Source organism: Acartia tonsa, chromosome 4, assembly GCF_053477335.1.
Source record: "Acartia tonsa isolate MP-2025a chromosome 4, ASM5347733v1, whole genome shotgun sequence".
Classification (NCBI taxonomy): domain Eukaryota; kingdom Metazoa; phylum Arthropoda; class Copepoda; order Calanoida; family Acartiidae; genus Acartia; species Acartia tonsa.
In genome coordinates this window covers 2,976,004-3,001,828 of record NC_137263.1, presented here as the reverse complement: position 1 = coordinate 3,001,828, position 25,825 = coordinate 2,976,004, and the positions used below count along the sequence as shown (strand labels likewise).

At 36.1% G+C, this 25,825-nt stretch overlaps 3 protein-coding genes across 4 annotated transcripts in view; all 3 read right to left on the bottom strand.

Moving 5' to 3' along the window:
• Window positions 1–8,453, bottom strand: part of Ccz1 (vacuolar fusion protein CCZ1) — a 10,257-nt gene extending 1,804 nt beyond the window's left edge. The window contains exons 1-12 of one of the 2 annotated variants that reach the window (XM_080155705.1): window positions 8,157–8,453; window positions 7,601–7,752; window positions 6,955–7,088; window positions 6,526–6,605; window positions 6,188–6,267; window positions 5,796–5,849; window positions 4,717–4,855; window positions 4,040–4,159; window positions 3,471–3,628; window positions 2,673–2,834; window positions 2,123–2,258; window positions 1,556–1,657 (exon numbers count right to left, since the gene is read on the bottom strand). In XM_080155705.1, the coding sequence (XP_080011831.1) occupies window positions 1,556–1,657; window positions 2,123–2,258; window positions 2,673–2,834; window positions 3,471–3,628; window positions 4,040–4,159; window positions 4,717–4,855; window positions 5,796–5,849; window positions 6,188–6,267; window positions 6,526–6,605; window positions 6,955–7,088; window positions 7,601–7,752; window positions 8,157–8,189 (1,350 nt within the window). In that variant the 5' untranslated portion in view covers window positions 8,190–8,453. Of the gene's footprint in view, window positions 1–1,555; window positions 1,658–2,122; window positions 2,259–2,672; window positions 2,835–3,470; window positions 3,629–4,039; window positions 4,160–4,716; window positions 4,856–5,795; window positions 5,850–6,133; window positions 6,268–6,525; window positions 6,606–6,954; window positions 7,089–7,600; window positions 7,753–8,156 lie in introns of both variants that reach the window. The other variant, XM_080155704.1, reaches the window with a different exon arrangement.
• Window positions 1–12,715, bottom strand: part of LOC145318149 (tRNA pseudouridine synthase A-like) — a 16,494-nt gene extending 3,779 nt beyond the window's left edge. Inside the window, exons 1-5 of the mRNA XM_080159497.1 lie at window positions 12,591–12,715; window positions 11,893–11,958; window positions 11,151–11,288; window positions 10,092–10,156; window positions 9,569–9,641 (exon numbers count right to left, since the gene is read on the bottom strand). Of these exons, the coding sequence (XP_080015623.1) occupies window positions 9,569–9,641; window positions 10,092–10,156; window positions 11,151–11,288; window positions 11,893–11,958; window positions 12,591–12,637 (389 nt within the window). The 5' untranslated portion in view covers window positions 12,638–12,715. The remainder of the gene's footprint in view (window positions 1–9,568; window positions 9,642–10,091; window positions 10,157–11,150; window positions 11,289–11,892; window positions 11,959–12,590) is intronic.
• Window positions 12,707–25,825, bottom strand: LOC145315682 (G patch domain-containing protein 1-like). Its single transcript, XM_080155700.1, has 11 exons — window positions 25,369–25,825; window positions 24,504–24,659; window positions 24,121–24,216; window positions 23,133–23,217; window positions 22,316–22,448; window positions 17,217–17,315; window positions 16,593–16,695; window positions 16,011–16,094; window positions 15,321–15,591; window positions 14,543–14,961; window positions 12,707–14,292 (listed from the first exon to the last, which is right to left on the bottom strand). The coding sequence occupies exons 1-11, from the start codon at window positions 25,788–25,790 to the stop codon at window positions 13,317–13,319; spliced, it is 2,844 nt and encodes a 947-aa protein (XP_080011826.1). The 5' UTR covers window positions 25,791–25,825; the 3' UTR covers window positions 12,707–13,316.

Sequence of the window (25,825 nt, the reverse complement as noted above, 5' to 3'; positions counted from 1 at the left end):
GAGAAAAATAGCCTAAAACCACTCAAAGGATTGACCTATAATAGTGTGGAACCATCATGGGATCTATGTGAAGCTTTCCTAAAAAGGAGAACTCAGTATTAAAAGTAATGAAATCTGAAGCTATAGTCAAATAAACCTTACTTACTACTTTATGTTATAAGATAGTACTTATTATTAACTTAATAGATTAGGTAGGTGCTTTTTTTACATAATTAAATTACCCCCCCCAAAAATTTTACCCCCGGGGTAAATTAGTTTGGGGGGGGTAATTACCCCCCCCAACAGATTTGGGGGGAGTATTTACCCCCCCCCAACAGACTTTAGTGGGGGTAATTACCCCCCCCAATCAAATTTTACCCCCGGGGTAAAAATTTTGGGGGGGGTAAAAAAAAATTTCGGCGCGCTTCGCGCGCCATTTTACCCCCCCCAAACACGAATTACCCCCCCCCCTAAAATTTTTTACCCCCCCCAAAAAAAAAAGCTTGGACGCCCCTGATGCATAGAAAATAAAACAATTATGTAAAATCCTTTATATATTTGGAAAACCTATTATGAGACATTTTGTTTCAAATAGTTGAAAATGATTATTTCAACAAATTATGTCCTAAAAACCGGTTTTTCCAAAGGCCTTTTTTTCGAAGATTTATTGATTTAAAGGTTGTAAAAAAAATGTGCACCTTTTTTAAATTCAAATTGCGCGGCTTGTGTTAATAGTAGAAAAATGTTATGCATATCGTTAGAATCGTCATAAGCTCTATTTTTTTACTACATGAAAACCTTTCCAGTGCTACGCATGGTATAGGAGCTACGAGGTAAAATGTTCCAATTTCTTAAAACTTTTAACCTTTTTCTCAAATTTTTCAACGTAGCTCCTAAACTATAAAAAGCACAAAAACGGTTCTTATATTTTCAAAAATTAGAGCTTATGACGATTCCAACGATATGCGCAACATTTTTCTACTATTAACACAAGCCAAGCAATTTGAATTTCAAAAAGGTGCAAATTTTTTTACACCCTTTAAATCAATAAATCTTCGAAAAAATGGCCTTTGGAAAAACCGGTTTTTAGGACATAATTTGTTGAAATAATCATTTTCAAATATTTGAAAAATAAATGTCTCATAATATGTTTTCCAAATATATAAAGGATTTTACATAATTGTTTTATTTTCTATGCATAATTAAGTTTTTTTAAAAATCATTTCTCTTGAATGACCCTGTATATACTATAACTAGGTTTAGTCTTTCTGACGGTATGTTACGTAATAATAAAAATTATACAGTCTTAATCGAAATATATTTACTTGGCCTAGTCACCACATTTTCGTTTATTCTTAATTAACTTCAGCTAGCAAACCCCATCCATCCACCCTTACCCTATCCCCTCCCTCTGGAGAAACCTACTACCTAACAAAGGAGGTCCATATTAGAATGCTAAAGTGACGACAAAATTTCCCCTATCAATATATTCACGTATACCATATGTACATTTTAGTATTACAAAAAAGAGTAGTAAGATATATAACAGAGAAGCAATCCACGCGTGGCCACGTACCTGGACAACGACCCACTCATCAGTGGACAGCCTGGCAACAATCTCCCCCTCTCCATCACCAACAACACCACTGTGGCTGGCAGACGTCATCTTCAGGTCCTGCAGATGTTTGTTTATATTCGAATATATGCTTTTTCAATGACAATATTTTTTATAATAAGCGCATTTAAGGCAACAAGGATTGTTAAAAATTGCAGGTTTCTAGGATTATTTATTGTGGTCATTGATCTAGCAACCTTCCAATATTCCAAGAAACTAGGAATGGTTCATTAGCAGCAACATATTTAGAGGAACTGCACCAGTTTCGAACAGTTAACTGTGGTAATTTAATGATATAGAATTTTTTTCAATATACTTCATGGAGATATTATCTATACCTCAAATCAAATGCAAAATGGTTTACAGGGCTAAGTTTTTAATAACTTGTTCACATTTCGTAACCAAAATGTTATTTTTTATCACCTAAAATTAATTTTGAAGGCAGAAAAATTCTACTATAGGCAACTTGTAAATATTGTGGACGAATAAAGGGTCGTAGATTAACATAATAATTCGAATATATTCCTGAATGAAATCTTGTGCCAGCATGATGGCCTTGGTGTTTCCCTCCGTCACTGTCGACTTCACCGCCAGGTTCGAGGCGTTGAAGTAGAAGAACATGACGTTGTCCGAAGGGGCTGGGGGCGTTGGGGATATGGCCCCTATTCAATATGAAAATTTACAATGAATTAGCCTGAAGATAGCTGGATGCACCATGAGATCTTATTTTGGTGCATCTCTGAACCAAATCTTGTTTTATTGATGTGCATGATGTATATTGTCACACGCCCTTTAGACAACCAACCCTTTGATGGCACGACCTTTGTCTGGAAGTCATAACTGTGCATTGTAATGAAATGCACTTGTTTTGGGCCAAAGCATTCCCCATACTGTAAATATTTATATTGCTTAAGCAATTAGGTTTTTTGTTTGTCCGTTAAGATCCGGCAAACCACTCAAGACAATTTTAGGCCATTTATATTTAGATTCAGGTCTTACGCTATTATCTCTGCCTATCTTTTCCATTCGAGCCTCTAAAGATGATGTAATAGCTTATTCATTATTGTAAAACTTTCCTGAAGAAAGAGCAGCCAGGTTACTGCTGCTAGCCCCTCCACAAGCTTGTAAGCTGTTAGCTGCGCTGCTGCCACTGACAGCAGCTGCCCCTTGCTTGGATATGTAGGTGTGAGTCAGGTCAGCTGATAGGTTACCCAATTCTTTCCCTGGATTTTCTTTAAATCTACGAAAAACAAGAAAAATTATCAAGGATCTTAATGGATAAGACAATGGCCAATACATTGATGTACATTCCCAATGATGATACACAAAATTACCCTTTCTCTAGATTACAGTTAGTGGTTGTAACGTTTGGGCACTCAACTTAATGAACCAGCCAATCAAAATTCAATAAAAGTCACCAGATTTGTTAAGTAATAAGAACGTTATTTTAAAACTTTAGTGACTAGTAAAATAAACAGCCCAATGTCCCATCCCCCCAAGGGTTGGCAAAATTCGGGATTTTTGTAGAAAAATTCCGCGGACAAGCAAAAGTCCGTATTTTATTGGTTTAATCCGGGAAAAGTCCGGACTTTTGAAAAAAGTTTTTTTTTTAAATAATCTCTGTAAATGTCAACGTATTGACCCAATCTTTTGTATTTAGGTACGAGAGAGGCAATAGTGAGCTGAGAGGACTTCTTGGTAGTAAAGATACTCTACAATTCTCTTACTTTATTTTAGATGCTATTAAAAACTAAACATCATAAAATGTACCTGGTTAGAGGGACAAGAAAGCAATCCAATGTTATATAACTGAGGTGGATTCTTAGAAAACTTTTTGCCTCAGTGGCTTACTAAAATCAGTGAGGCATAATTTTACCTGGCATAAAATTGTTGGCTAGGATTATTATTAAGTAGAAGAACAAGGGTAGTGTTGACCACGTGGTAGACAGCCAGGTGGTAGCTTCTCTTGTCAAGGAAAACTGTTGGCAGCTGGCCAGCGTCCTCGCCTACTAGGAAGGAACCGCTAGGAGTTCTTTAAATTGGGCAATTAGTTTAGAAGGGTTAAACACAATGGATATAGGATATAGGATATACGTGGATATTTTGACTGAGGAAAATTTGTACCTAGCAATTTAGCTTGCTAATATGAACCTTATTTATTGTACCGTTCGATCATCCAGTGATTATCCAGTAGCAGGGGAAGGGAAGGGGGGTAGTAGTTGTAGTGTATTTTTGTCTTGGGCTTACGATCTCGGAAATTACTAATCCGAATTGGTTGTACTTTTCAGGGAAGCTTTATAGGTTTCTTAGGCTGGTTTTAGGCTATAATTAAGACCTCCCCTGCCTTCCCCTAGAGGCTTAAGACCAAGCAACTACCTTCCTAGTGGTTTAATAGAATAACTTTTATAGGTAAAAAGTAGGTTTAATAAAAATTGCTCTATTCCTGTTGATATTATTAAGACTTGCAAGAATGGTGGTTGAGAGATATTGTACAACAAGCTTGGTCAGATCTGGCTCTATATCTGACCAAATCAGCTGACCTGACTGAAGGAACAAGCACTTACTAAATGGTAAAATATGGCTGGATTTAAAAAAAAAAATAAGGATATCAACAACCATAAAAGCAAAGCTTTGTAATCAGAAGGAAGGAAAAAAGAACAATAACTCTTGTAAAATGGCAGAATTTGATAATTAGAAAATTAATTTGTAAGTCTAATCTAAATAGAACATAATTTATTGCAAAATTGCTTTAATACAGAATTCTGTATAAGGACACACTTTCCTTTTTAGGATTTAATCATAGAGATGCTTCGCTTATAATATTGGACCTCGTTGCCATAGGAATCATATGAATAGAATAATTACATCAAACAAAAAGTTGCTATAAAAAAGTAAAAAATCAGCACGTTTTAAATGGACGTACGGACTTATTGGTAATGGTTATAGAGTTGCTATGCTTCCCAAAGCATACATAACTGTTATAGGAATCACCATGCAAAGTTTAAATTGATAAGAAAATTCATGTCTAAATTAACGAAAAGAGCTAACCATTACGGACGGAAGGAACGAAACTAATAATATAAAAGCTTCCCTTTTTTTAAATTGAGCAGCCATATATCCCTTATGTTCTCTTTGTCCGCCTTGATCCTGTTGATGATGGCCTGGACCCGCAGGAAGTCAACCATCTCCACAGCCAGGTACTGGATACCACCCCAGATGTAGGTCAGGTCACTCCGGTCCACACGCAGTGTTCCAAGATACCTGCAAGAAAATTTTAAGTATTGTCAATAAATCACTGATTCCATGGATCTAAACTATACGTGGATGTTATGACAGGGGAAAAATTATTATCAATGAGTTTGCTAACATGGAACTTGTTTATTAGTCAGTTTGTTAATTTAGTAGGAGGCAATGAGATGTTGTAAAGGGGGTATCTTGAAGTATGGTTGTTATTTCAGCCCGCTGCATATTTAACTTTATTATAGAACATAAAATCTGGTGTAAAATCCATGTAATAAGAGGCCCTAAAAATCCCATTTCCGCACGGTTTTCTTACCTAATCTAAAATTATAATTTAAGTGTATTTTTTTTGTTCATTTAGCTGTAGTACCTATTGGACTAGGCTTGTGTTCCAAGTTTCAAAATTCTAGCTCAATTTGTGGACCATTTTGCTAACTGTTTGAGTTCAGATGTCATCGCGCCCCCTCTTTTCTCAGGATAGTTTTAAAAGCTACGATTGCATGTGAAGATCATCAAAATAAAAAGGTTTAATAATGGTACGACAATTTTTTTCATGTTAAACTTTCAAGGAAAGGAGGGTAAATTACCTACGCTGTTTATTACTCAAAGATATAAATATTTCATAACCATTGTCTCAACAACTTTGGGTGCTTTTTGAATTTTGATAGGTTGGTTCATTAAGGTAAATGTTCAAACGTTTCAACCATTAATTGGCATCTACAGAAAGTGAAGTTTTGTGATCATTGGGGATGTACATTAATTTATAGGCCATCGTCTTATCCCTTTAGATCCCTGTAAACTTTCCTTACCTGGACAAGAAATGGTTGGCCAGTTCCATGAAGAGTGTGACATTACCAGCACACCTGCCCAGGAGGGAGGCCGCTAGACCAGAGTTTCCTTACCTGGAGAAGAAATGGTTGGCCAGTTCCATGAAGAGGCCGCTAGACCAGAGTTTCCTTACCTGGAGAAGAAATGGTTGGCCAGTTCCATGAATAGGCTGATGTTGCCAGCACACCTGCCAATGAGGGAGGCTGCTAGACCAGAGTTTCCTTACCTGGAGAAGAAATGGTTGGCCAGTTCCATGAAGAGGCCGCTAGACCAGAGATTCCTTACCTGGAGAAGAAATGGTTGGCCAGTTCCATGAATAGGCTGATATTACCAGCACACCTGCCCAGGAGGGAGGCTGTTAGACCAGAGTTTCCTTACCTGTAGAAGAAATGGTTGGCCAGTTCCATAAAGAGGCTGATATTACCAGCACACCTGCCTAGGCGGGAGGCTGCTAGACCGGAGTTTCCTTACCTGGAGAAGAAATGGTTGGCCAGTTCCATGAACAGGCTGATGTTGCCAGCACACCTGCCCAGGAGGGAGGCCGCTAGACCGGAGTTGAACAGGCTGAACATCGCGTAGGCCCGCTTCAACATGCTTATCAACACCTGTAAATATATTATTCAAATAGAGATAATGCTAATAGAATGGTTGGTTGGACAGAGAATCGGACAAAAGAAACTTTAAATTAGATGTTCATATGTCATAGGATTAGGAATCTTCACTGAAATTTCAGCTGTTTATCATCAATAACGGCCAATAAAATCTCATTTTCCCATAGCGTTCAGTCTAACTGACGAATAGACAAAGTGAATTATAGAGTAGCTTTGCTACTAAAAACTTAATTTAAAGAAAAGTTATCCTACCTCGTCTGAAACGTCTTCTGGATAGAACTCAATAACATCTCCGCTAGCACCATTTGTATTGTTATTGTTACTTCCGGTTTCTAAACATTTTTGTTGATAAATTTTTTTTGGGGGGGGATCTAAAGGTATAAGACAATGGCCGATAAATTGACGTATATCTCCAATGAGGATACATAAAATTAACCCATCTACAGATTACAATTAGTGGTTGAAACGTTGGACACCTAACTTAATGAACTAACCAATCAAAGTTTAATAAAAGTCCCCAAAGTTGTATGCTAACGAATAGGGAAACGTTATTATAAACTTTTGGGACTAGCGTAATAAACAGCTTATTGTCTCCTAACTCCCTGATCTATATTACTAAGAAAATCCAAAAAAAGAAAATTGGAGAGAACTTCAATAACAATGCCAAAAAAAAGATTTTACCTTTGGTTTGTTGTTTCCTTGTGTTTGGTACAGCTGTGGCCAGACAGAGCCAGTAATCCTTCTCCACCTCGTGGAACACCAGCCTCTCCTTCAGGGTGTGCAGCGAGTGCGCCGGGTGGGAACCGCCAGAGAACCTGAAAGTGGGAAAAATTGAAAAACCTTTTAATAAAGTAACAGGATGTCTGTCTGTTTGTCTGAGTGTTAATGTGTTTGTATGTTTGTACCGAAGGATCTCGCTAACCGCTGAACCGATCAGGTTCTCCTTTACAGGGTAGCTTCTCATTGGTTCTGGGAAGGTTTATAACTATTTGGGGGGAGGGTACCACAACCCCTCCCAAGAGAAATCAACAAAAAAACTGAATTTTTTTTAACAGTCCTGCTTTTGCGTAGAGACATCAACGAAGCATAGACATGAAATAAAAAAAAACATCTAAAGTGCCACTAGAGGCCTCTAGGGGCGTAGCCGCTAGTAAATTGATAACTAAGACATCATATATTGTACAGTTCGCACATCCAGTAAGGTGAGAGGATGGGGTAAAGGGAGTAAATGAGGGATCGTTATTATAGCCAGCTACAAGTTTCCCTTTATTGAGTACATGATTATCTGGTAAAAGATCCTAGTAACAATAGAATCTAGAATGTTTACCTTTTAGCAAAGTTGACCACGCCCTCCACGAGGCCAAGCTTGTGTAACTTGAGGTCAGTCTTGGTGTCCTCTGGCCAGAAATAGACAAGCTTCTTCTCCTCCTCCCCCTCCTTCTGACCCCAGGTACTGTTGAACAGGAAGAAATTCACCACCTGGATGGATGCATTGTAGCACATGCATTAATGATTATTAAAATCAAATAATCAATTTTTGTTTAAATATTGCAGAATTGCCTCATGGCTTTCAAAAAATAAATTTCCAAATTGTAGTCTATGAAAGATTTTTTTCAGGGAGGGAGGAACATTTGGCTGTTTATTACACTAGTCCCCAAAGTATTCAACGTTTTCTTATTCTATGGCTCTTTGGTGACTTATTATTGACTTTTGATTGGTTGGTTCTTTAAGTTGAGTGTCCAAATGTGTCAACGACTAATTGTAATCTACAGAAGGGGTAATTTTGTGTATCATCCTTGAAGATGTACATCCATTTATCGGTCATTGTCTTATCCCTTTAGATCCCTGGATTTTTTATTAAAAAAGGTAATGCATGTATTAACCTGAACAGGCGAATAGTTACTTCTTGGTTCCATTCTTATTTCTGTTGATTAAATTACTCTTTGCTTTTCTTTTGGTGGATTTACTAATTTTAATTTTCGTGGATTTTTTTCACTGGATTTCTTTGAATATCAATGTTTTAATCACGTTTTTTAATTTATCACTGTACAGTAACGTAGATACTTGGAAGAACTGGTTTAAAATAAGTTTTTTTTTTTTTAATGCACTCTGATAAATGTTTTACAATCAAAGATCTTGTCAGTGTGTATCAATCTCTCAAGTTGAGTTACAGCTTCATTCAAGACATCTGAAAAAAGTTTGGATCTAGTGCTGTTCACGGTAAAATGTTCCTGGTAACGATTATCCCCAAAAATCTTAACTTTAAAAGCAGCTAACAGCCAAACGGCTGAACGTAAATGTCATGTCCACAAACCGTAATAAGCGGCATAACGAGGCCTTCTTTAGTCGGTTAAAATTTTGTGCGAGCATAATCCATAAGCTCCACCGTTTGCCCGTTATCAGCTTTTAAAGTTCTCATTTTTTTTAGATAATCGTTACCATGAACATTTTACCATAAACTGCACTAGATCCAAAAGTTAAATATTTTTATTTTACTTGAATTTCATGCAATAATTATAAGATTAAAATAGAAATAAAAACAAATAAAAGAAATTAGATACACACTGAAAACATCTCTGTATAGGATAGATAGATATTTAAATTAAGATAACTATTTTGCTTAGTTTCTTAGAGTAATATTTTTTTCTTTTTTTTTCTTAAACTTTTAACAGGCGAAAACATTAAAACCAATCTTTTTAGATTAAATAATAGACAATGACATAATATCTAACAAGTTAGACAAATCTTAATAAACTATAATTAAGGTATTTTAGACTAAATAAAAGCTTTTGATATTATTTTATACCTCTTATTTCTAAAAATTTTAGGTGTATTGATTAAAATATATGAAATACCTATGAATGTTAAAAAGATTTACAACAAACCTCAATTTTTTTGGAATAATTGCACACTTTCAACAGACATTATCATTATTTAGGTAATAGTTATTTATAGAAATAAAAAATAGTTTTGTTAGCCCCGAGGGACCGTACGCCGATGATAGCAAGACTTGTTTTAATAAATATTTTTTTAATATTCGTGAAAAAAATTGCATATAACACGACGATATTTTAATTGAATGATTTTTATTTAATATTCGTGAAAAAATTGTCTATAACACGATGATATATATGATTTTCTAGTATAGCCGTAGACCGGTTATAATCCAACGGATATTAATCGGTTTCGAAGCAATACGGGAAAATAATTTCTAGACGTTTTATGTGTAAATAATTTTACAGCATTGTTTAGAACCGGTTAAAATTTACCGGATAAAAATAACTATTTCACTCACCTAATATCAAGGTTGCGCTTGACAAAATGATAGTTGAGCCGTTCAGTAATGGTCAGAGGATCATAATATTTGTCTACAATTCACAAAATAAATGGTTAAGTCATGATAATTGCATGAACAGTTGGCAATAATAAGAATTTTAAAGAGTCTTTAAAAAAAATAGGTAATGGGAGAATTTAAAAAATGCAATTAACAAGATTAGATTTTATACAAACTACCTAGTTCCTTTTTTAATGGTAAAGAGATTACTCTCCTTTTGTGTACTTACAGACATAAAAACCCCATAAAAGTTATTTTCAAACTTTACTTGCGAGCGAAAATTTTTTTAAAAATATCCTACCACTCAGGCAGGTAGACAATGGGAGAAGAGAAAAGGACTGGTGACTGAAGATAAGTTATTGAGGGACACAATAGGTAGTTTGTTTAGGTACTTTAAAAAATCTGGAATCAGAAAAAGAATTTGGAGGAAAACAATATACATTTCTCATTTTGGGGTTTCAAGTACGTATCCATTGTATCCTGCCTGGCTCTGGATGTTGTAGCTCCACAGTACAGGTATTCTTGTATGCGTGCACCCCTGTATCTGTCCTATAATATAGATAATAAGTGAGGTAGCTAATTCTATACAGGTATTCTTGTATGCGTGCACTCCTGAATCTGTCCTATAATATAGATAATAAGTGAGGTAGCTAATTCTATACAGGTATTCTTGTGTGCGTGCACCCCTGTATCTGTCCTATAATATAGATAATAAGTGAGGTAGCTCATTCTATACAGGTATTCTTGTATGCGTGCACCCCTGTATCTGTCCTATAATATAGATAATAAGTGAGGTAGCTAATTCTATACAGGTATTCTTGTATGCGTGCACCCCTGTATCTGTCCTATAATATAGATAATAAGTGAGGTAGCTAATTCTATACAGGTATTCTTGTATGCGTGCACCCCTGTATCTGTCCTATAATATAGATAATAAGTGAGGTAGCTAATTCTATACAGGTATTCTTGTATGCGTGCACCCCTGTATCTGTCCTAATATATCATTATGTTTATATTTTTAGATAGGCCTTTGACCCAGGGATCTAAAGGGATAAGACATTGGCAGATAAAGGGAAAAGTAGGTTGCGGGTAAAATCCGTAAAGGTTGTGTGTTTTAGGTAAGATAAAAAACAGTAGTAGAAAGATAAAAATTTATGTTAACTTATTAAAAAAAATTTTGTCAATAGTTCTTTTCAATAAGAAATACACATATTTCGTGAATATTATCGTTCTACTACTATTTAAAGCCTCAAAACACAAACCTTTACGGATTTTACCCGCAACCTACTTTTCCCTTGATGATACCTACGCATAATTACAATTAGTGGTCGAAACGTTTAGTCGATCAACTTAATGATCCAACCATTCAAAATTCAAAATAGTTTCCCAAAGTGCCAACAAATAAGAAAACGTTATTATAAAACTTTGGGGACTAGATTAATAAACAGCCCAATGTTCTTTCCCTCCCGGAGATTTTGGGCAAGAAGTAAACAAAGGGTTTAAATAAATAGGACAATTTAATTATCAAAAATCAAGTAAGTACCTCGAGGAAAGATTCAAAATGGCCGGTTGGGCAGGTTTTAGCCTATATTCAAGGCCAGTCTCTATGGCCCCTTGGATGGACTTTTCCTCGTCAGCTAGCAGTTGAAGATCACTAGCTTCCAATTGGATTAAATGTGTACTAAAAATGAAAAAAATATATAACCACGTTATCTTATTCGTTGGCCTAAAAAAACTTTGGACACTTTTATTAAATTGTTATTGGTTAGTTTCAAACGAATTTTGTTTAAACAATATTTTGATATTCAAGAGGAGAAATTTTGTTTATCATAACAGGGGCTAGGATGTATCACCTCGATAGAGATTATTTAGTCCTTTGACACTAGTATATTAACTTTTTTTTGTCTCATGTGGATATTATTAACCTTGTTATTATACTGTAATTAACTAATCATGATCAATTTTACTGCTTGTTTGTGATTATTTATGTCATGTATATATGTATGTCTATTTCACTAAGTGTGTCATAAAATAAATATTTCAAAAAATGTACATTAATCTACCGTCAATTGTCTAGTCCCTATATTTTCAATGAAAGGCGACGCTTTTCTGTAATAAGGGTCAGTCCGTCCAGCCGTCAGTACGTAACGGTTAGCTCTCATCGTTTATTTATGCATGTTAGAACTCTAGTATAGATTTCAAACTTTGCATGATTATTTCTGTAATTATTACAAATTATAATTTTTATCCTTGTTTTCCAGAGCATCTTAAATAGAATGGCTCACCTCTGGTCTCTGAGCTTTTCTGCTAGGGTACAAGTTTTCTTTCTGCTTGTATTTTTCTGACTTCCACTAAATAGTAAAGACAAACGTTAGATATTTTTATACCGCCTGTTTTAAGACTTACCCAACTTAAAAAAATAGATGTGAACCTTCTTTAAAGTGGAGGACTTAATCCCTTATTCTGGTTGTTATTATGATTTAATCAGGGTGTCGGAGCCGTTTAATTTTGATGCGGCTCCGGCTCCTACCTTAAAATTATTACATCAATTTTTGTTTATTATTGAATTTGATAAAATAAAATAAATAATATAAAATATTTTGCTTTTATTTGATTAAAGCTATATAAAAGTAGAAGGATGTGTGTCTATTTGTTAAGTAACAATAGTTTTTCAGTTTATTATATGGAAATAGACCGTTGCCAAATTATAATATTACTTTTAAAAAATCATTTTTAGCTAATCTGGAGCCGGAGCCGTTTTTAACGAAAAATACGGCTCCGGCTCCACCAAAAATGTTGCTGCTCCCGGCTCCGGCTCCGGCTCCGAAACACTGCTGATTTTAGATATAAACAAACAAAAATCATAGGAGCAAAACTATGTCAAAATTAAGGGAAGTCCAAGCGTCTGTACTCAGCATATACAAACAATTTAATTAATTCGGAAAGAACTAGTTTTTCGATTCAGGCAAATGAAATTACTTACCAAAATCTTGTCCCCTTATAGTTGAAACTGATCAAATATCTGTGCATTATTAAACTTTAACATTATTTTCAAAGTAAATAATGATATTGTTTCACATCACATTATACCTATGTAAATCTGTAATAAGAAAATGTACAAAAATAGACATTATATCACAGCCAACAAATAATGGATATAAAATATACGTGGATATTATGACAGGGGAAAAATTGTCGTCAATTGAGGTTACTAATAAGGAACTCATTTATGGGTCAGTTCGTTCATCCAGTAGGAGAGGAGGGGATGGGTTAAAGAGTTGAGTGGGGGGAATAGTCAATTTAGCCCGATGTGATTTTCACTATGAAAGTCTGGTATAACATCCAAGTATTAAAATATCCATTTAACAAATTGTCATGTTAATGACAATATTTTACGACAAATATGTAGTTCTAATCTCTTTTTCTTTTAAGTATAATTTGTAAAAAAAAACAATTTGTAAGAAAATATATATATAATTTAAAATCTTTAAGATATATGTAATATGTATATAATCCAATTATAAATAATTTTACTATTAAAAGCTTAGAACAAAAGTTTTTTTAGAGGTTAAATGTCCCATTTAGATTTCTTAAAAATCCTTTAATTTTGCTTAATAAAAATAACCTAACATTTTTAAGATAAAAACACTTCAATATTTTAGATACTTTTCATGATACATTAAATATAAATAAGAATAAAAAATAACAATCAATCACTATCACTTTTGGAAGACTTATGCTTCTTCTTTTTTCTCTTTTTCTTGCTCTTCTTTTCTTTCTTGTGCTTTTCTTTTTCCTTGTCCTTTCCCTTCTTTTTCTTCTTCCCCTTTTCCCTTCCCTTCTCCTTTTCCTGCCACTCCTTCTCTGAGTCTGAGCTTCCAGTATCATCAGATGAGATAACAATACTTTTACCCGCATTTTCTTCTTTCCGTCTCAACGGACTAGCGGTCGTTTTGCTTCGGATTGATTGAGCCGCCGCGTTAGCGGCCAACACCGTCGGTGGTGCCACGGGACCGTATTCATCATCGCTAACATCGCCGCTCTTGATCCCGAGAATGTTTCTAACACTGCGGTCGAGAATTGACTTAGGCCGGCTGGTCAACGCCTTTAACGGTACAACCGGTGGCGGCGTTTTCCGCCGCCGTTTCTCAAACTTGTCAAAGTTAATACCGGCAAAAATGCCACGCGCTGCATCACTATTCGGACCTCTTCCGCCGTTGGCTGGGCTGTCGTGGCGGGAGCTACCGCCGCTGCCGTTACCACCATCGCCGCGTGATCTCTTCATTGTGTTGTCTGCAAGTAGAGAAAGATTATTAGTATTGTCCTCTCCCTGCTCACCTTCGCTCTGACTCCCATCATCATCACTAGAGTCAGCAAAAATAGCCTTGAACAAGTCCATTGGCGGCTTCTCCGGGACTTGTATCTCCGGCTCATCCTTAACTAAAACCACATCCCGTGGATCTATCCGTTCTTGCTTTACTTGCCGCGGCGGTGAAGAATCATTATCATCGCCATTTCCCGCCTTTTCTTCTTTAATGTCGTCTTTGTTATTATCACTGGTTTTGTTGTCTGAGGCTTGCCTGGCGCTGCCCAGAAATGCAAACAGCTGATTGCTCTCAAATATTGGTTTCTTTTTCTTGTCCTCGTGTTCGCGAGTGTTGTTGAATGGATTCTTCACGTTAAATCTAAAACAAGGATAATTATTTACATAAATAGGGCAACATTAAATGATGGATTTTATGACAGGGGAAATATTGCCGTCAATCTAGGTTGCTAATATGGACGTCATTTCTTGGTCAGTTTGTTCACCCAGTAGTAGAGGAAAAGATGGGGTAAAGGACGTGGATTGGGCGTATCGTTATTTTAGTGAGCATCACTTTACTAAGTGTACATGAAAATCTGGTGTAACATAAGTAATAATATATAGATTGTTACCTGACACATAAAAGCTTTGCCGGCACCCATTCTTGTGTTTCTCTTGTCAATTTACCAAACATTTTCATATCCACCGCCTTTCTTTTATCGGCAGAAACATCGCCTTTACTACTACCCGCCGCTGATACAAAAGAAATAACGGCTGTATTTTCGGTACCGGCGACTGCTCCGCCTTCAGATTTAACACCGCCTTCCTGAAGCGAACCATCCTCTTTAATTGTCCCCGATGAAACAAATCGCGATGCTATGGCAACATTCATGGGTTTGTACAAATGCGCGGCGCGCTCAAACTCAACTCGCTCCCGCTCTCTCTCCCACTCGGTCATGGCTTTGGGCTGGAGAATGCGTAATGCATCGCGACGGTTGTTCTTGATGCACACAAGGAATTGTTCGTAGCGCAACTGTTTCGCTGGATCAGCCTGAAAAATAACGCAAGATTAATAAGTAATTCTGGATAGGGATATAAAGGGATAAAACAATGGCCGATAAATTGATGTAAATCCCAAATGATGGTACACAAAATGACCCCTAATTTATTACAATTAGTGGTTGAAATGTTTGAACATTTAACATATTGAACTAACCAATCAAAATTTAATAAGTATCTCTAATGTTGTTAAGCCAACGGATAAGAAAACGTTATTATAAAACTTTGGGAATAGTGTAATAAACAGCCTGATTCAACCCCCCCCCTAACTGAATTCTGGATTATTTAAATTAAGAATAGATATCCCTTTTAATGTAGCTTCGCTGCGAAAGTTAAAACTTTTCATACTACCTTAAATGGCTTAAAACCGCCACTTGCGCCAGCAACAGGCTGACCGTCACCACTCGTTAGAAAATCCGGCAACTCTTCCGGTTCCCGTTTTACTTCCTCCTCTTTAATATCAGCTGATTTATCACGTGGTGCTGGTTTCGAGGACTTTTCGCGGGAATGGCCGACAGATTTGTTCTGATCATCAGGGAATAAGGTTGACCGACGCTGGTCTCTGGTTGGGTTGGAGGTCGTAGGTTTTGGAGCCTCGCTTCTAGATGGTGCGTCATCAAATCTAAATCATAATTTAGAACAAGATTAGTTATCATGAAAACTGGTGCCTTTTTTACCATGCAAAAAATTATTACCGTCTTATAGTGTAAAGACATACAAGCCACATAGAATGCCCATAAATTATTTTTTAGTATAGCTTCGAAACCTATTGATATCCGCTGGATTAGAACCGGTTCTCAGCCATACTGAAAAATCATGTTTAGCCTTTTTATTGCAGATAATTACCATAAATAAAAAATTAAAATAAAAGAGTTAATTTCAGTATTGTTATACCGGGCCCTCGGCCCCTCGGGGCTAACAAAACTGATAATTTTAAGCTTGTATCTTTTTTTTTTAATGTACACAGAAAGCTTTCTATAATACGATGCGATAAATAACTAATGCTAAGGCTTTTCTACATTTAGTATGTACAGAACCAACCTTGATTTCTTAACGTATCCCGCCTCGGAGGGTCTCCATTCCCGAGGAATTCTTGGCGGTGGGAAGGACTTGATCAGCATGGACCTGAAATTATAAGGTTTTTTGTCTTCTTTGGAGCTTTTAATAGCGAAGCTACTCTACGATTCACTTTGTCTGTCCGTCAGTCAGTCCCTAACGCTAAGGTGGAAATCTGATTTTCTCGGCTTAGGGAGCGGAAGATTCCTATGGCATATGCTCATCTAAACTATACATTGTTTTGTCCGTCTGTCTGTCGGTCATTCTTCAAAAGATATAAACGTTATATTTAAGGTTTCATTATTTTCTTAGAATTTTTCATTGCTATGATAATTAAATATCTGCTTTATAACTCACTCTGTAAGTTTTCCATTCCAAGATTTTTTGTGCTTCGCCACTTATGGATGTTGTCTTCTTGTTAAATCCTAACTTTTTAGAACATAACTAAATTAACAAAAAACACAATACCTACTAAAAAGTTGTTAAAACCAAAAAACATTAACATTTACTTTATCATTTCGCCATCAAAAAATGTTTTATTTCTAAATAAATGTATTATAGAATAACCTGCGCGTGCTAAGTGTAAAGCCATCCAAAACATCGGTCAACTCATCCAACATTTTGCTGTTACTATTTGTCAGGGCCTTCGACTTTTTGCTGTTTCCTTCACCTTAATGGATATATTATTACTTGGATGTTACACCGTATTTTCATGTTCTCATATCAAGTGTAACGTGTAGCTGGCTAAAGAAACGATTCCCTCCTTCTATTCCATTACATCACCTCCTACTGGATGAACAATACGACTAATAAATTATGTCCATGCAATGTTAGCAAACTAAATTGACGACAATTTTTCTCCTGTCTTAATATCCACGTATTTTCTACATTCATTTTTACCTAATAAACAAGGATGGTTACATCTATTGAAGTAAAACTTTTTGAGAAACAAAAATGACAACACCCATAAAAAGCTCTAAAACTATAAGGAAGGACAAACGCTCAATAAATCTTGTAGAGTGTGAGAACTTAAAAACATAATTCCATTTTTTCAGGATTTAATTATAGAGTTGCTTCGCTTTTAACATTGTATCTTGTTGTGATTAGAAACATTATTCCAAAAATCAGACGAAAAGGATAATTATATCATACAAAAAGTTGTTGTTAAAAAAGTTAAACTTAATATCTTACCAACATCTAAAGAGAAGTCATACTGTGCCATATCGTCTCTGGCATTGTTATAAACATCAAAATCGTCCTCTTCGTAAACTCCAACACCGAAAGCTTCCCCTGAATTGAAATTGATTTTGTATCATCCTTGTTTATTGACTAATTCTAGAGTTTAAATACATCAATTGGTAAGGGGGGGGGAAGTTTGTACACTTATAGGAAATGAAATTCAGTATCAAAGTTTGGGAGGGACGTGTGGGCTTGTTTTTAAAGTTATAAACCTAATTCTTTTTGTAAAATCTCTTATATGGCTGGATGTACACGGAAAACTTTGAAAATTGAATTTTGGTACTTTCCTTCAAGGGGCCAGTGGAGCAAAAGACCCCCCAAAACACTAAAAATATGAGTTCTGAGCTTATTTTTAGAGATATCAACCTAATTTTTTAAATGTAAACTTTTTAAAAATAACTGAACTTAGTAACCATTACACATTTCATTTTGGGACTTTCCTTCTAGGGGCTTGTGGAGCAAGAGACTCCCCAAAACTAAGAAAAGGAGTTCTGAGCTTATTTTTGAAGATATCAACCTGATTTTTTTCAAAGAAAACTTTTTTAAAATAACTGAACTAAGTAACTATTACACATTTCATTTTGGGACTTTCCTTCTAGGGGCTTGTGGAGCAAGAGACCCCCCAAAACTAAGAAAAGGAGTTCTGAGCTTATTTTTGAAGATATCAACCTGATTTTTTTCAAAGAAAACTTTTTTAAAATAACTGAACTAAGTAACTACTACACATTTCATTTTGGGACTTTCCTTGTTGGGGCTTGTGGAGCAAGAGACCCCCCAAAACTAAGAAAAGGAGTTCTGAGCTTATTTTTAGAGATATCAACCTGATTTTTTTCAAAGAAAACTTTTTTAAAATAACTGAACTTAGTAACCATTACACATTTCATTTTGGGACTTTCCTTCTAGGGGCTTGTGGAGCAAGAGACCCCCAAAAACTAAGAAAAGGAGTTCTGAGCTTATTTTTGAAGATATCAACCTGATTTTTTTTTGCAAAGAAATCTTTTTAAAAATAACTGAACTAAGTAACTATTACACATTTCATTTTGGGACTTTCCTTCTAGGGGCTTGTGAAGCAAGAGACCCCCCAAAACTAAGAACAGGAGTTCTGAGCTTATTTTTGAAGATATCAACCTGATTTTTTTAAAGAAAACTTTTTTAAAATAACTGAACTACCTAAGTAACCATTACACATTTCATTTTGGGACTTTTCTTCTAGGGGCTTGTGGAGCAAGAGACCCCCCAAAACTAAGAACAGGAGTTCTGAGCTTATTTTTGAAGATATCAACCTAATTTTTTTTATAGAAAACTTTTATAAAATAACTGATCTAAGTGACCATAACACATTTCATTTTAGAACTTTCTTTTTAGGGGATTGTGGAGCAAGAGACCCCCCAAAACACTGAAAATATGAGTTCTGAGCTTTTTTTTATAGATATCAACCTTATTTTTTCAAAGAAAACTTTTTAAATGTAATTGAACTAAGTACCTAACTGTTACACATTTCATTTTGGGACGCTCCTTCCAGAGGCTTGTGGAGCAAAAGACTCCCCAAAACTAAAAATATTAGTTCTGAGTTTTTTTTAAAGATATCAACCTGATTTTTTATAAGAAAACTTTTTAAAATAACTGAACTAAGTAACCATTACACACTCTTGATTACCACTACATTATTGATATCTTTAAAAATAAGCTCAGAACTCATATTTTCAGTGTTTTGGAGGTCTTTTGCCCAACCAGCTCCCAGTAGGAAAGACCCAAAATGAAATGTGTAATGGTTACTTAGTCAACCTGATTTTTTTAAGAAAACTTTTTTAGACAGAACCGTACTAAGTAACCATTACACATTTCATTTTGGGACTTTCCTCCTAGCAGCTTGTGGAGCAAAAGATCCCCCTAAACACCAAAAATATGAGTTCTGAGCTTATTTTTAAAGATATCAACCTGATTTTTAGCAAATCTGTTGTGGCTACGTAGTTCAGTTAAATGAAAAAAGTTTTCCTTAATAAATCAGCTTACCTAATATCTTTAAAAATTAGCTTACCTAATATCTTTAAAAATAAGCTCAGAACTAATATTTATGGTTTTCAGGGGTCTTTTGCTTTACTAGCCCCTAGAAAGAAAGTCCCAAAATTAAATCTGTAAAGGTTACTTAGTTCGGTTATTTTAAAAAAGTTCCTTTAAAAAATCAGGTTGATATCTTTAGAAATAAGCTTAAAACTCCTATTTTTAGTTTTGGGGGGTCTTTTGCTCCACAAGCCGTTAGAAGGAAAGTCCAAAAACGAAATGTGTTATGGTCACTTAGATCAGTTATTTTTAAAAAGTTTTCTTTAAAAAAATCAGGTTGATATCTTCAAAAATAAGCTCAGAACTTCTATTTTTAGTTTTGGGGGGTCATTTGCTCCACAAGGCCCTTAGAAGGAAAGTCCAAAAATGAAATGTGTAATGGTTACTTAGTTCAGTTATTTTTAAAAAGTTTTCTTTAAAAAAATCAGGTTGATATCTTCAAAATAAGCTCAGAACTCCTATTCTTAGTTTTGGGGGATCTCTTGCTCCACAAGACTCTAGAAGGAAAGTCCCAAAATGAAATGTGTTATGGTTACTAAGTTCAGTTACTTTTAAAAAGTTTTCATTGAAAAAAATCAGGTTGATATCTTCAAAAATAAGCTCAGAACTCCTGTTCTTAGTTTTGGGGGGTCTCTTGCTCCACAAGCCCCTAGAAGGAAAGTCCCAAAATGAAATGTGGGTAGATTCCTCTTAGTATTATTTTTAGCGATTTCGAAAATTTGAGTAGCCCCCCCCCCCCCCCCCCCGACAACAAGATAATAATTTAAGTAAACTATTATTAGGTTGGACAGGAGGAAGGGAGGGAGGGTATATAAGGCGAGACACGAGCCTTGCCTTGCCTTGCCTCAGGCTCCTTAGTCAACCATGCCAACCAGTTTAGGATCGCAGTCCCTCACTACAAGGCATATTGTAGTCGACTAACAAACAGCTACAAGCTTTCAGTCTATTTATAGCAGAATTCTTACTGTAATGTTTACCCCTTTCCCCTCCCATCTGACCAACAACCCCCTTTTCCCCACCCCCTTAATGTTCTCCCTCACATCATGCGAGCACTCCATGTCCGCTACGTGTCCGCGTTTTTTTACTGTATAGTTTACCCCTTTCCTCTCCCATCTGACCAACAACCCCCTTTTCCCAGTCCCCTTTATGTTCTCCCTCTCGTCCGCGTTTTTTTAGCAAGAACAATTTTATTTGTGGGTTGCGTAGCAATATTTAAAAGAAATAGCCGACAACGAACATCTGTGGCCGCAGCGCTCGGCTCCCTAGCCTATAACCTAACCTAACCTAACCTAAAATAGTTTTTTGAAATTTAGAAAATTAAAGTACCCCAGACAACGAACATCCGTGGCCGCAGCGCTCGGCTCCCTAGCCTATAACCTAACCTAACCTAACCTAAAATAGTTTTTTGAAATTTAGAAAATTAAAGTACCCCAGACAACGAACATCCGTGGCCGCAGCGCTCGGCTCCCTAGCCTATAACCTAACCTAACCTAACCTAAAATAGTTTTTTGAAATTTAGAAAATTAAATTACCCCAGACAACGAACATCCGTGGCCGCAGCGCTCGGCTCCCTAGCCTATAACCTAACCTAACCTAACCTAAAATAGTTTTTGAAATTTAGAAAATTAGAGTACCCCGACATCAAGTTGTGGACACAGGAAAAAGGCAAGCTTCAATTTAATTCAATAACGTGCTGTGGAGAAGCCTCGCTTCGCTCGGCTTCCCCACACAGCACGTTATTGAATTAAATTGAAGCTTGCCTTTTTCCTGTGTCCAAATCTTTTCCTCCTCCCGCAGACTATCCAGACTGTCGGGGGGGGGGGGGGGGGGGGGGGGGTACTCAAATTTTCAAATTGATAAAAAATTTTGTAACAGGAAAACGCCGAAATGTGTATTAGTTACTTAGTTCAGTTATTTTTAAAAAGTTTTCTTTGAAAAAAATCAGGTTGATATCTTCAAAAATAAGCTCAGAACTCCTTCTCTTAGTTTTGGGGGGTCTCTTGCTCCACAAGCCCCTAGAAGGAAAGTCCCAAAATGAAATGTGTAATGGTTACTAAGTTCAGTTACTTTTAAAAAGTTTTCATTGAAAAAAATCAGGTTGATATCTTCAAAAATAAGCTCAGAACTCCTGTTCTTAGTTTTGGGGGTCTCTTGCTCCACAAGCCCCTAGAAGGAAAGTCCCAAAATGAAATGTGTATTAGTTACTTAGTTCAGTTGTTTTTAAAAAGTTTTCTTTGAAAAAAATCAGGTTGATATCTTCAAAAATAAGCTCAGAACTCCTTCTCTTAGTTTTGGGGGGTCTCTTGCTCCACAAGCCCCTAAAAGGAAAGTCCCAAAATGAAATGTGTAATGGTTACTAAGTTCAGTTATTTTTAAAAAGTTTTCATTTAAAAAATTAGGTTGATATCTCTAAAAATAAGCTCAGAACTCATATTTTTAGTGTTTTGGGGGGTCTTTTGCTCCACTAGCCTCTTGAAGGAAAGTACCAAAATTCAATTTTCAAAGTTTTCCGTGTACATCCAGTCATATAAGAGATTTTACAAAAAGAATTAGGTTGATAACTTTAAAAACAAGCCCACACGTCCCTCCCAAACTTTGATACTGAATTTCATTTCCTATAAGTGTACAAACTTCCCCCCCCCCCCCTTTATAACACTTTCGTATATTTATATAATAACATATCTAAAAAAATATTGATTCGGCCCATACAAGCATTAGTTGGGTTTCGCAACCCAAGTGAAACCCAACTTTTGTCCTCCTTATAAAGGGCTTCCCCTTAAAAAGGAGGAGAGGGGCCACCTAGCGCAACTGAGGAGTTGAAAAGTACTGCTCAACTTCATGAACCAACCAATCAAAATTCATAAAAAAATTAAGCCGACGAATAAGAAAACGTTAATGCAAAACTTTGGGGACTAGTGGAATTTTATATAGTAGGATAAAGTAAACAAGTTTATACTGATACTCGACAGGTTTAATGCTATTTTCTTTACCTGAAATGGAAAACTTTTTCTTTCCGGCGGCTGCCGCCGATTTAACACTGAAAGCACCAGAACCTGGACCAGAGGCTCGAGACCCAGTACCTGGCCGTTCCAGACCCTTGTACCCGATACCAAAGAAGTTATCCTGAACAATAAATAGTTGTTGGCTTGTTACTTAAGAACTCTAAAACTTCCAGTTTAAAAGGTTTTTAGGGTAGCAAGGATTTAGGATTTTTGTACTCAAGGATTTTCATGAAAATAAAACTATTTCAAGAAAAGGTAGGGTATTATCCTCTTAGAAATTTTTTTTTCAATATTGAAAATTTGAGTAACCCCCCCCCGACAGCGAACTATGAACTCTGGCCGCAGCGCTCGGCCCCCTTGCCTGCCTAGCCGCAGCGCTCGGCCCCCTTGCCTGCCTAGCCGCAGCGCTCGGCTCCCTAGCCTAAAACCTAACCTAACCTAAAATAGTTGTTCGTCGGTAGTCGGGGGAGGGGGTGTGGGGGTACAAAATTGAAAAAAAAAATTTCTAAGAGGATAACGCCAAAGGTAGATAAACAGGAGCAAACATTAATTCTTTAGGTAATTTTCTACAATACCAAGGGGGAAAAGGAGGTCCGTCCTTACTCCTCCCTTAAAAATTTATCTTAGAGTTAGCTATATTATTATTTACAGGAAAATAAACTTTTTTTTCTGGCGGAGGGGTGTAACTCTAATAGATTTGTAATAACTTGGATCTTACACAAGATTATCATGTTTTCTAATAAAGTAATACATGTAGCTGACTAACTATCTCCCCCATCCATGCAGTGGTTAATGCAAATATTACCTTAGGGTCAGCCATATAGACAGGCAACTCATCAGGGGCAAACATAAATTCTTTGTATTTTTTCATCATTTCCTCTTCGCCTGAAGTCGATAGCCAATACTTGAGATAAACATTTATTAATCTGCTATTGACGTATCATTTTATCCTTGAACTGTACATGTAGATATAATAAAGACTTTCCAATTATGACTTCAAAACTGATTAATATCCAATGGATTAGAACCGGCTTATAGCATCGTAGAACAGTCAATTTTCAATGAATTTTAAATAAAAACCATAAAATTAATACCAGTTCTGTCAGAACGGGCCTTAGCCTTCTCGGGGCTAACAAAACTGGTTTTAATCTTATAATTTTTAATTTTAATATCCGCAGTAAGCTGTCTATAATACGATACTATCAATAACTAGTATAATATAAAGTAAAAATGATATAAAAAAAAGGTTTTAATCACAAACATTTCTGGCAAGATCAAACTTAGATTATTACCTACTTTTATTTATAAAAAAATGATTTATTACAATCCCTTATAGATATTTAATTTATGGAATAGATGAAACTAGGGATGGCAATCCGTCAAATTTTTGGACCGTATTCGGATTCTTCAAAGAATCCGTCAACAAAAATATTCCCGCGGATTCCAGATGCTTATTTTTGGCGGATTCCGGATTCGGATTCCGGATTCTAGCAATATTTTAAAAGGCTTTTTTAAAAATTAAGAGTTACATATGTTTTAAAAATTAACGTTGTTGGTGTTCTCTATAATTCACTTCCGAGAACCGAACTAGATTTTAAAAGATTTTATATATAATGATGATAATCTTTGCCTTCAAAAAGCGGGAGTTGAAAGAAAAAACTCGAGACGCTAATTTTAGCCTACCAATTAAGAATCCGAATCCGCTATTAAAAAACGGATTCCGGATTCGGATTCAAAAATTGGGCGGATTCCGGATTCCAAACAAATTCATAATGTAAGTATCGATCCCTGAATCATCTGAGCTATCAGCCGCATACCCGCGACAATCTTTACCGCCGCGGATAGATGCGCTGCTCCCTTCTCCATACGTGTTCTTGTGGCTACTTTTTCTAAATATAACAATCAATCAAAAATTGTTTTATAATTTAATGAGATCTTTTATGACAAAATATTGAGATGACAAATATTAAATCGAATTTACCAAGGGATGAAACAAAAAGCGATAAATTGATGTAATTTCTAGATAATGATTAAGACTATTACTCCTTTGCAAGATTAAAACATTTGTTAGTAAAGTTAACAATATGCTGGTTTGTACTATTCTCTTTAAGATTTTAAATAGCCTTTTTCCTTCTGAATCATCATAAAAAGAAAGAAAAAAATCAAGAAAATCTACCTGTCCTTCTTACTACGTTTACTTGTCTTTGGTCCAATGCCCTGGCCAGGTTTCCATCCCTGGGCCCTCAGCAGGGACTCCCCTATGGTCGGGAGGGTGGGCTGGATCAGCTGGTTGATCACGGCCCCGAACAGGGTGCCCTCGGGACGGTTCGATCTGAATCAAAATTTAGGTTATCTTACACGGGAATAGTAATTTATTTATTTTTCTTTTATAGATAGCTACCTAATTAATTTAACTTTCTTTGACTTAAGAGGTGTGTAATCTGCATGGGATCCCCGGCTATGGGGGTGGGGGGGCTACTTCATTGACTTTTCTCTCCTTATTCTGATCCCTTTTCCGCCATTCAAGCCGGGACGGGGATATGTAAATGAAATATTATTTGCAGCTTGAAAAAAATGTATCTTGCCCCTATTTTATTAAAAAAGTTAAAACTTCATAGAATGCACAATAGAAAAGTGGAGAAAAGGTGAAACGATTTAAAAAATCTGAATTTCATCCATATAAAATATTTAATTCTCGCTTGACATTTTTTTCTCTCAATTAAAACATTTATAGTGACGGGAAACGCAAGTATCTAAAAGGATAAGACAATGGCCGATAAATTGATACACAAAAATATCCCGTCTGTAAATTAAAATAATGGTTAAAACGTTTGAACACTCAACTTAAATAACCAACCATGAATTAAAATTGCTCGTTCGTTTATCCAGTATGAAGGAAGGGGATGGGGTAAAGGAGGTTAATCGTTGTTTTAACAAGCTGCGGGCAATACTTTTAACATAGTAAATGAGATTAATCCAATTAATATAACGAATTCTAACGACGCGATGGCTAACTTTTCCCTCCATGGCTCTAGCCTCACCTTGTAATCTCTTGTGAAGAATTATTCTGAAACCTGGCCTTAGTCTTCAGGGCATGCGGTGCAAATCCAAAACTGCCAAAATCCTCATCATCCATAAAATCTTCGGGTCGCTGTGAAAATTTACTTCTCCCGCTACCGCCGCCGCCAACATCTTGCTTTTCCGCCTCAACCGCCAATGAACTACCGCCGCCGCGAGAGGATTTGAACTGCGACGGTGTCCAGCCTTGCGGCGTGTCGACTGTATTGAAAAATCCCGCCGAAAAGCCGCCCGTAAAAGCACCATGAAACCGTCGCTTGCCATTACGATCTGTAACAATCTGTTCTTCAACACTTATAGGACGTTTTCGTATATTTTCGCCCTCCGTTAATTCTTTCAGCGGTTTTCCAAATTGAATATAATCATTTTCATCTTCGTCAGACATTTTAATTAGCTACCTATGTAAAGACAGCTTAGGAT